The sequence below is a fragment of the Ambystoma mexicanum genome, chromosome 8 (assembly GCF_040938575.1).
Source record: "Ambystoma mexicanum isolate Mex_15411 chromosome 8, UKY_AmexF1_1, whole genome shotgun sequence".
Classification (NCBI taxonomy): domain Eukaryota; kingdom Metazoa; phylum Chordata; class Amphibia; order Caudata; family Ambystomatidae; genus Ambystoma; species Ambystoma mexicanum.
The window spans coordinates 84,522,411-84,533,202 of NC_090929.1; the positions used below are offsets into that span (position 1 = coordinate 84,522,411).

Consider the following 10,792-nt stretch of genomic DNA (forward strand, 5'->3'; position numbering starts at 1 on the left):
CATGAATTGGTGAATCCTTTTTAGTGGAGGAGGGACACCTGTGGGGGGGGGGGGGGGGGAAGAGGCCTGAAGCGATCTAAAGGACATGAGCGACGAAGGAAAAGAAACTGTGTTGGCGACTGCATAAAGGGTGGTGGGTGGGTGGCCACTAAGGTCTGTGTGAGGCAGCACAGTGTAATCATACTAAGGTCTGTGTGAGGCAGCACAGTGTAATCCACTAAGGTCTGTGTGAGGCAGCACAGTGTAATCCTCTATTTCCTATAGCGGTCTCTATTGTACCAGCTGGTTCAAGGTTTGACTCTGGGAAGCACTGCCTCACCCTTGCATTCTCCAGAAGTACTTTGGGTAATTGTTTATGAAATTTGAAAAGAGAATGTTGTGCACGGGTATTTGAGCTGACATCTGAAGTGAGTATCTGGCCTTAAATGTTAATACTTCACATTATGTGATTACCTGTCGCTTTTATGGCAGTACTTGTCAAGTGTCAAACAAGATCGTATTTGCTGAATGTCTGAAAATATGAGGACAATCCCTGGTAACCAAGTGCACGATACAAAAGCCCAAGCGGTTTGCTTGGCCGCTGTTTGCTTTTCCTGTCTGGGGTTGGAGCTCAGTGTCACTTTTCAAGACTAGGCAATCCTTCAGATTCTCTGCAGCTGGCTTTAGGTTCCACTCTGCCAGGGAGCTCCTGGGATGCCCCCTTCCATGCAAGTTTCTCTCTGAGAAGAAAAACGCGAGACTGCACTTTTGAAACCGCGATCATGGCGACTACCCATTCAAATTAGCTTCACCTTTTGGTAGATCAGGTTTGGAGGTAGCACTGACTCATACAAATCTAAAACTGTGTGTGTGTTTGGTCTTCATGCAGCTGTGTAGAAGCATGTCCTGCCATCATTAAAAAAATCCCCACGTGTAGTGGGCAAGTAGATGTTGATGCTCTTGTCTGGAAAGGGTGGCACAAGTATTGGCAACTACATATGACTTCACCAATCCACTGAGAGTCTAGAAAACAAGAAAGTTCAGGAATACAGGCACTTTGCCCAGGTGGTGGGGGGTCTGATCTGAAAGTGGCGGCATGCAGCTACCAATAGGACTGGCATCTAATAACCTTTTAGGTTTGCACTGTGTGAACATCCTTGGGCCTCAGCAGTCCTTTTGTTTATACTGTTCAACTGAGATGGCTGCCGATCAGTGTTACTAGAGATTTTGGGCAACTGATTGGCCTTCGTCCTATAAGGGGCTGAGTGACGGTGTACCCCAGGAGAGCCTCTCAAGCCTCTCCCTGCAAGTAGGGACCACTTCTTTCAGTTGTTTGGGAGTCAGAGTGATTGGATCCTATTGGAACTGCTCTGCAAGCGCCACTGCTTTCATTTGATGATTGCTTTAAGGAATCATTGTGTGTAGCCGGTCAGCTGATGGTGGGGTGGGGTGGGGGCTAATGTGCTATTCCCTCCTGATGTCGCCCCTCTTCTTTCACAGCTTGGCCATCGTCCCCATATTACTCAAGTTCAGCATCACCACGTTCTTCGGAAATGCCATTGCTTTCGCGACGGGAGTGCTGTATGGACTGTCTGCTCTCGGCAAAAAGTATGTCATTTATTTTTTTTCAACTTTCTTTTTATATCACATGGGCCTGCTGTCAGGAGTGCGTTTCGGCTAGAATGTGGTAAATAGCGAGGTAGATAAAGAGATTTGCCCATTGTTTACGTTGGTAAGGTAGAGGAGTTATGGGGAGTAGCAAGTGTAGGGTGTACAGAGGGCTAAGGTGGGGCGTGATGGTGTGCCGCAACAGGTACGTTTTCGAGTGATGTATTTATGGAGCACAGGAGCAATGCAAGGACCTGAAGCGAGCAGCGCTCTCATTCCATGGTCTGAGAGAGCAATGCAAGGACCTGAAGCGAGCAGCGCTCTCATTCCATGGTTTGAGAGAGCAATGCAGGGACCTGAAGCGAGCAGCGCTCTCATTCCATGGTCTGAGAGAGCAATGCAAGGACCTGAAGCGAGCAGCGCTCTCATTCCATGGTTTGAGAGAGCAATGCAGGGACCTGAAGCGAGCAGCGCTCTCATTCCATGGTCTGAGAGAGCAATGCAAGGACCTGAAGCGAGCAGCGCTCTCATTCCATGGTCTGAGAGAGCAATGCAGGGACCTGAAGCGTGCAGCGTTCTCATTCCATGGTCGGAGAGTGCGGACTCTGAGCTTGTTACGGGGCAGTTCTCAAGTCGTCTTTTTTTTTTTTATTTGCTTCTCTTTCCTTGCTGGACAGCTTCCCCCTAAGGTGCCACACTTTGGGGTGCAGTAATGTCATCAGCACCCTTGCCCACCCCATAGCTAGTATTTCTGAAGCGTTTGCTGTAGCTTTTGGAATTGCCCCCATGGTCTGGTTCCATTGGGAGGCCCCTGCAGTCTGTCTAATGGTCCGCTCCTTCATTCCATCGCTTTGCATGCTGGCTCGAAAGTGCCCAGCGGCCTCTGGACCCTTCTAGAGAGAAGGAGACTGTTGATGTTCCTCTGTGAAAGCTTAGCCCTCTCGGTTGGGGTTATTTAAAGTGAGTGCCAGATGAAGCTTGCTATGCTCAGAGGTGTGATCGTGTAGACTAGAGCAACCCCATATTGCTAGCCTTTAATTTGCATTCCCATCGACAAAGGTCAACGTTTGCCATTAGGAATGTAATTGGTATTATTTTTGCGTTTGCTCTTACTGTCCTCCAGTCAGACATGTGCCCCGTTTTAAATGCAGACACTGTTGTTTTGATTTGGTTTTTAAACCCTCAGAGGTGCACGTTGACGCAGGGCTCCCTAGGCTTTTGTATTACCTGAACGCTTGGAGCAAGTGAAGGCCCGTCCCTTATTTACACGTCCCAAGTAATTTCAATAAAAATAAAGATAGGCATGCACCCCGTTAGGGAATGAGACCATGAGATAGTTTTGCAAGGATAACAAAGTTTATATAGAGAAATGCCAGCAAAAAACTCTGCTGCCCGACAGCGCCCTGCCAAAAATTACACGGGCAGCACACTAAAAAGACCCAACATGTCATTGGTGACATCACTGCATGCAGTCGAAAATCACAATGCTGGTTGGAGTAGACATGTGGCACAGCCTGCTCTAAAGGGGATGCCAGGCGCTAATTGGCCGTTGCTTCCCAGTCGATCTTGTAGCACGTGGGTCAGCTGGGCTCATCTCCGCAGTAAAGGTCAGATCAGGCTGGTGCAACATTTCCTAACGATGTAAGCTAAACCGGAACTGAGTAATGGCAGATACCTGAACATCATATGCAAGGAGGGTTCTTTGTAGAGAGAGTAAAATATATTGGCGTGCCAACCTCCACATTCATGGTTTCATTGATAGCGCACCTCCTGTACTCTGTCTCTCTCTTTGGGGCTTGATTTACTACCTATCCCTCTGAGGCCTCATGATACAAACAGACATGTTTGGAAGGATATATTGCTACCTAAGATTGGGTCTGAGGTGGGTATTCTGGAATGGCCAATGCAAGGGGGGGGCATTTAGATTCTTATCATGAAAGGAACAGTGGGGTGGGGTCGTGCCGGGTGAGCTTTGGCCTGGCTGGGTGGATGGTGAGTGGTCATGGGCATTTTAGTGGAGATGGATGGGCGTTTGTGCTGCAGCCTGTCCCTGTCCCATGCTCTTTGCCAGGCGCATTCTGTGCAACAATGATACTAGAGATTTGCAACATTGAAGGGATAGTGAACGGATGGACTTGCGTTAGACCAAGGCTTGTGCTGAGCTGACCTAATATGTGAATGACTTGATCCCTCTGCGTGAAAGGCCGGGAGTGCGAGTGCTGCTGCCTCGCAGAGCAGTACATTTTGCGCTTAGTTGAAAGATGATGTCTTGGCCTAAGAGTTCTAATGACTGGGCATGAGTAGTGTCATTAGCCAATTTCCCTTATGTTATGCAGTCCATACACGTACAGTATAGGAGGGGGCCTTTACCCCGCAGGGCTCTGATGACGTTTATTCTATTTGGCGATGCCTAGGCGTTTGGGGTAGGTCCGTGTCCTTCCCAACACAAGCAAGTTTGACTTAATAAGTAATCTGCTTCAAGATGTTTTCTCTGAAATGCATTGTCGCCGTATTTCTATTTTTGTATTTATTTAAATTTTTATTTTTGTCGATAGTTTTGCTAGCTGTTAATCTTTTTTCTGTGCGCCCCTTATTCTTTCCACAGAGGGGATGCCATTGCATACTCGAAGCTCAAGCAGCAGAAGCAAGCCGACGAGGAGCGGATGACGGGGACTATTGATGGCTAAGCCTCGCCGCATGCCCTAAGGCATCTCGAGGCTGACCCCTGCACTGCATTTGGTCTTTTACAGATATTTATTGTGTTGGATGTACTTGAGAAACACTGGTTTTAAATCTTATACTACAGCCTTCATCGTCTGAACTGTAATTCGCGGTCTGGAAGACTACACATGTGGGTGCAGATCTCGAAGGTTGAACGAACATGGCCACGTTGTGGACAGCAACACTAATCTGGTAACGGCAAAGTGGAACATCCCACCCCCGTGCACAGCCTTCGTGTGCAGGCCGGGGTTTGCTTTCCTTACCAGCTCACTGCCCTCTTCAGCTCTGTATTGCTCCCTAAACCTACCCATTGGGTGGATTAACATTGGGGGTGGGATTAGGGTTTTAATTTTGAAACCTTAATAGTTTCTGATCGACTTTAGGTCATCAAGATTTTTAGATGTTGACTTCCTTGCACCCATAGTATCTGAATTCTTTTTGTAATATTGGCAAAGTGCCCATGAAGTGGGTGCAGACTGATGACCCAATGTACTGTTATCCCTGGTCCAGCTTGGAGATTCCTTTGCTTATGGCGACCGGACCATGATACAGCCGCAGAGATTTCCAAGGCTAACACTTAAGCTGTGATGTAAACCCTAAATTTTGTCCATTGTTTTTTTTTAAAACGATAGCAAATTAGCTGTGCCTAGAAAGCACACCTTCTTTGAAGCACAACTAGAACCCAAATGGCGGTTCTCGGCGAGGTAACTGAACGTCTGCTGGTCCGCGATCCTTCGATTTTTCCCAATGACTTTCCCTCGAGGATTTGGAAAGTCTGCAGTCCTAGCACCATGTGCTTGGTCCTGTGTTCAGTTGTGGGACGTTTTGGTGTCTGCGTCCGATGGGAGGCTAGCTTTTAATTCTACATGACCTGTTCTTACGTGAACAGTTTTTATTTCTGTTTTTATCCCTTTTATCCCTTTTTCATGAAATTGAGTATTTGGGTGGCAGAGGCGTGGGTGTTAAAAGATGCACTTTATTGTGAAGAGTATCCCTCATCCTTTTTAAATGAAGCGGCTGTCATTCACGCAGATGGTCACGGGCAGACTGGCCGGGAAGTTCTTTAATCCCACATTAAGGAAACGATTGTAGAACTGGGGAAACCTTCTCTGCAGTGCAGTAGATCTCTAGGTGTGTGTTGGTTGTCTCTGTCCATGCGTTATGAGATTGGTCTGGTGTCCACCCACAGCGGCCTTGCTCTGTGACTGCAACTGGCCACTGTTTGTTTTCTCGGACACCTGATACATGTAGCTCTGTAAGCAGCCTTCACTAGCGTGTCTTTCATAGCTGCACATTCTCTGAATATTCCCTGGCATTGTGCTGGGAATCGGCAATACACAAATGGCAAACTGTAGCAGTTTTAACTAGAGTAGCATTGGTTCAACCCATCCACATCGTTTGGGCGATTTTCTGTCCCGACCAAAAAGTGGGTGGCACCCACACTCAGCCCTGGACACCCATCGTCCGATTCTTACTCTGCTCTTCGTAGATGTTCTGCCCAATGCTTGTTTCCATAGTGGCGGAATGCACTTTTCCGTCTGGCCCTTTTCCCCCTCTGGATGCTTTGTCTGAGCCTTATCCAGACTGATTTGGGGTCACAGCAGCTACTGGAGCACTGGCTGCTGAGATGTCTCCAGCAGGTCAAAGTCTCAGGTTGCCAAAGCGCCTGGGTTCTGATCAGCCCCCCTATAGCCTTGCACAGTTTGCAAGGTTTGGGCACTCTTGCCCGTTTGCTTATGAACTGATCATGTTTACTTGTAAAGTTTGGCCTGGCCTTATTTTGTACGGCTTTGTTTGGTCTCTGTTACTGCCGACTGTTTGGCTCCGAACCTGTTTGTTTAATTGTGTGTGTGTGCGCGTGATATGCATTTTATCTGTTTAAATGTGATACGTTCATCTGAAGGGAACTTGGGTCCTGTGAAACCAACATCTCTTAACCTCTGCTGCTGTGTGAACCATCCGAGTTCAATTTAGCTGGAAAAGCAACATTTGAAACGCAATTGATTTTGGGTTTGTTCTGTCTGATCTGTTGTAACGGTATTGTGCAAGAAACCCTGTAATAGGTTAATTTTACAGCATGGATATGTAAAGGATTCACTTACGTTGTGTAAGCCTGCCACCTAGTGGTTGGGTAACAAAGAAAGGATCTTTTTTGCCTTTACGTAGGCACCCATTTTGTTAACTGGACTGTCTCAATAACAGCATCTGTCTTCAACTTCACTCTGAGCTACTTTTAATATAAATATCCTAATTAAAATGTAATTAATATTTCCCTATTAACTGATGGTTATCTGAATACACTGTTGGATACACTGGTCTTAAAAATGTAGCTGTCCTGGTACATGAAATGCACATTTATCAAAGTGTTGATTGAGGGCTCATAAAACCATATCTTTGGGCCATAGGCATCCAGTGATTCCAGGTTAAACGCCCTCATGTTAACACTCTTTGTACATATGTGGAACACCTGAAGAGAAAAAAAGTGGGGTTTGTATGTTCAGTTCCTCCTCCCTTGCTGCTGCGTTTGCTGGTGATAACAGTAGAAGCCTCAGTACTTTAGACCGTAATCTGTGCAGTTGCATTTGTAATTCATATTAACAAAACAATTAACATTGCTTTTATTGTGTCCAGCCTTTCACATTTGAACGCGTGAGCTGTGGAGGTGGTATCCAAAAACTGCCCTTTGTTTTGTGAGTGCTGATATTAGCAGGAGCATGCAGTAACGTGCGTATGCTGTGAAGAACATGACAACTCTACCTCTTTGAAACAAAAAAAAAAAGAAAAGGGAGTCTCTTACCATGTGATGTACCGCGTAGACTAACGCAACTTTCAGGTATTTAACAAGCGCTGTCCATAATAAGGACGATTAGCAAGAACGTTTGTGGACAGCTTTTTTGTGTTTATTTAGTTTTCGTGGCTTCAGTTTGTGATGGTGGTTTTGTAGAAGATCAAGGGGACTAGGTGGAGCTAAATCTGTGGATTATAAACAGGATTGGGAAATCTGGGAGCCATTCCATGTTTCGGGATTACAATCCTTTGACTGCATAATGGCCTTGCTTTCACTGTCCTGTGCTTAATAGTTCTGTTTGGGGGTGGGGCGGTATTTTTTAAAATTTTTTTTTTAAGAGCTTGAATCCAGAATGGTCCTCAAAGTGCCCTCTTGGCGATGAAACTACCAAACAGAATAAATGGTGATTCAAGACAGACTGTAAACACTGTAGCACAATTTCCAGTGGTTAAAAGTAACATTTTGTACGCAGTTCTGTAGTTTGTTAAAATTATTTCTGCTGAACATGTTCAATGAGGTCTCATTCCCTTCCAGATATTGTAGAGGGTGAATGAATCTCCGGGTTGTTTTTTCTTCTTTTCAGACATCTATCATCTTTTGCTTAAAAAAGATAAGTGTGCAGTCCTTTTTAAAAGTCTGCATTGTTCCTTCAAGCACCACACACTTCCCTGCATGAGTGATCTTTCCCTCTGCATCCAAGCCATTGGATGTGAAGTCGCATGGATTCATGGTGAGGAATTCATGGTGAGGAAAGTGGCCAGCAGAGGGCCGTCCTACTGCTTTGGGATTTCTTGGACTCTGCAGAAGCAGGCGTAGCTGTGCGAAATGGTACAATTCTGTGGTTTAAATAACCAATGATTTTATTTCTGTTTGTATAATTGCCCTTCTGTTTATAAACTGAAAACAAGGTATTTATTACGGATTTTAAGACGATTCTCTGCATTTCTAAAAGGGCATCCACTTGACCATTTGTTGCAGTGCCATAAAGCTTGCTTTGTGGTGGTTACAAGTGGGATGCTTTTTAAATAACCCTTCTCAAGAAATAAACAGCTTTTGCGAAACTGATCAAGTTGTGTCTGCAAGCTTTAATGACCACTGGCTTTAGAAACTGTAACTACATCGGATTTCACTCGCCTGCCGCACGACATGACAGTCCCTAAGATGTGCATATGTATTTTATTACAAAGTTCATTACTTTGGGGGTATCTGGAGAATACCAGTTTGGTTTACTTTTGCAGTCCAAAAGCAAATTTTCGTAGTTTATTTTATTTATTTGTTTTTTTACATTTGTATAGCGCACAGACAGCCCTTCGGCATTGAGGCGCTGTTACCTGCGGGGAGCTTAGTTACAGGTGAGAAATGCATTTACAAGTTGTACACTGATACAATAGGTACAGAGTACATTTGTAAATACATTTTGTAGTTGACCATGAGATGCCAGTGGACGTGGGGTACATCCGGGAAGAAAAGTGCACTTTTCATGGCTTTGCGGAACACCATGAGAGATGCCTCGCTTCGGAGAGTGGGAGGTAGAGCATTCCAGTGTGAGCGTGCAACGTAGGGGAAGCTAGCGCCACCTACTCTAGCTCTTTTTACCATGGGCACGCAGAGCATGTTGGCATAAGGTGTTCTAGTTAGCCTTGTGGAGGTGGAGGGGTAAGATGGATAGTCTGGTGCGGAGAGGTGGATGCACTTGTGAGTCAGTGTCAGTGCTTTGAATGATACTTTCTTTTATTGGGAGCCAGTGGGCTGCTTTTCTGGCAGCCGTGATGTGTTCTCTTTTGGAGATGCCTTGAGCTGCACGGAGCGCATTGTTCTGGATGACTTGAAGTCTTTCCAGGTTTTTAGCAGATGTCCCTGAGTACATTACAGTAGTCTTACCGTGAACAAGTGATGGCTCTGGCAATGTTAGTGCAGTTCTCCTTGGAGAGGAAAGGCCTAGCTGCGTTAACGAGTTTAGCATGGTACGCCGATGAGGAGGCGATCGCATTAACTTGTCTATTAATGGAAAGGTTAGAATCCAGATAGACTCCGAGGGTTTTGACTGTGTCAGATACTGGGATTTTAATAGTCAATGGTGAAATGGCTAAACTGTGTCGGGTTTTTAAGTGTGTCAGAGGATCCTACCAGAAGGAGTTCTGTCTTGTCAGAGTTGAGGCGTAGTGCGTTGGCTGCCATCCATGTCTGGATAGTGTTGTAGATGTTGTTGAGAGTAGTGCAGTCTGCGTCATAGTTACCTGTGAGAGTGAGGAGGATCTGGGTATCGTCTGCGTTGTTGGTGTAGGAGATACCCAGTGCATCAAGGATGAGGAAGAGGGAGCGTGTAAAGCTGTTGTATACAGTGGGAGAGAGGCAGGATCCTTGAGGTACCCCTCATAGCATGATGGTGGGAGAGGCGGAGGCCGAGTCGGAGAAGACTTGCATGGTCCTTCCTTGCAAGAAGGAGGTGATCCAGGCTGTGGCGTCGGGGGAGAATTTAGCCGTAGAAGAGAGATGGTGGCATTGGACGTTGTGGTCTACTAGGTTGAATGCCGCAGAGAGGTCAAGAAGGAAGGGTAGGGCTGGTTTACCTAGGTCTCTGGCATTGTCCACCTGGTTCTTTAGGTCCAGTAGGGTGGTTTCCGTCCCGTGCCTTGGGCGAAAGCCAGATTGACGTAGCCCTAGGAGCTTGTTTTCTTTGAAGTGTTGCATCTGCAGGTAAGCTGCTTTGTCCAGTATCTTGAGTAAGAATGGGACGGTGGTGATGGGCCTATAGTTGGTTGGAGAGGTTGGGTCAAGCATAGGTTTTTAAGAGGGGGCGGACCCAGGCTTCCTTGAGGCAGGAGTGGACTTTCCCTGTGGCAAAAGAGGTGTTAACGAAGGCTGTCCAGAATGGTGCTAGGGTATCAGCACAGTCCTTGATAATTGTGGCAGGGCAGGAGTCGCCCTTACAGTTGGATGGCTTTATGGTTCTCATGAGGTTGATCATATCTTGCTCCTGTATGGCCTTGAATGAGAATAGAGGGGCGGTGCCTGGTGATGGAGAGGGGGTGGAGGTAGGAGTATTGGGAAGCAAGTGTTTTGTGGATTGTATTTTCGTTTGGAGTGAGCTCAGTTTAGTGCGCATGGCTGTTTGTATTTCATCACACCGTGCCTTATCTTTGGTGAAGTTCTGGGGGCAGAGGTGGGAGTCTCGAGCTCTCTGAAGATGGAAAAGATTTCTTTCGTGTTATATTTAGCTTCAGAGTCCCTGGATTCAAGAGATTTGTGCTTGGCATGAATGATTGCCTTCTTGTACTCTTTTGAGCGGGCCTTAAAGTCAAGTTTGTCTTTGTCAGAGTGGGAGGTTTGCCATTGTGTTAGAGCAGCCCTTTTTTCAGTGCAGAGTATGAGGAGGTCTGGGGTGAACCAGGTGTTGGAATGTTGCAATGGCTGGTGGGTTTGGTTTAGTATTGCCATTTGATTATGATCTAAGCTCCCCACCCAGGGAGAAGGTTTTGTGACCCCTGGGCTGCTCCTGCAGCTCCTTGGAGCAGCCAACCAGGTCACAAATGCTGCAATCTGTCAGCCTGCACTTGCCAAAGGGTTGCTGGCTCATCATCGGTCCACCCAGCCATGGATGTTTCAAGAAGTCGCTCCCTCGCCCTTGTTGCTGCACAATTGTTCTCCCATGAATTGTGCTGGGACCCTCCCTAGGTGGGCCTGTCGGATAGTGTT

At 46.4% G+C, this 10,792-nt stretch overlaps 1 protein-coding gene across 1 annotated transcript in view; it reads left to right on the top strand.

The window, feature by feature from the left end:
• The window catches only part of CACFD1 (calcium channel flower domain containing 1), a 107,543-nt gene extending 99,382 nt beyond the window's left edge, over positions 1–8,161 (top strand). The window contains exons 4-5 of the mRNA XM_069609356.1: positions 1,480–1,587; positions 4,193–8,161. Coding sequence (XP_069465457.1) covers positions 1,480–1,587; positions 4,193–4,274 — 190 coding nt within the window. The 3' untranslated portion in view covers positions 4,275–8,161. The remainder of the gene's footprint in view (positions 1–1,479; positions 1,588–4,192) is intronic.
• Positions 8,162–10,792: the final 2,631 nt, after the last annotated feature.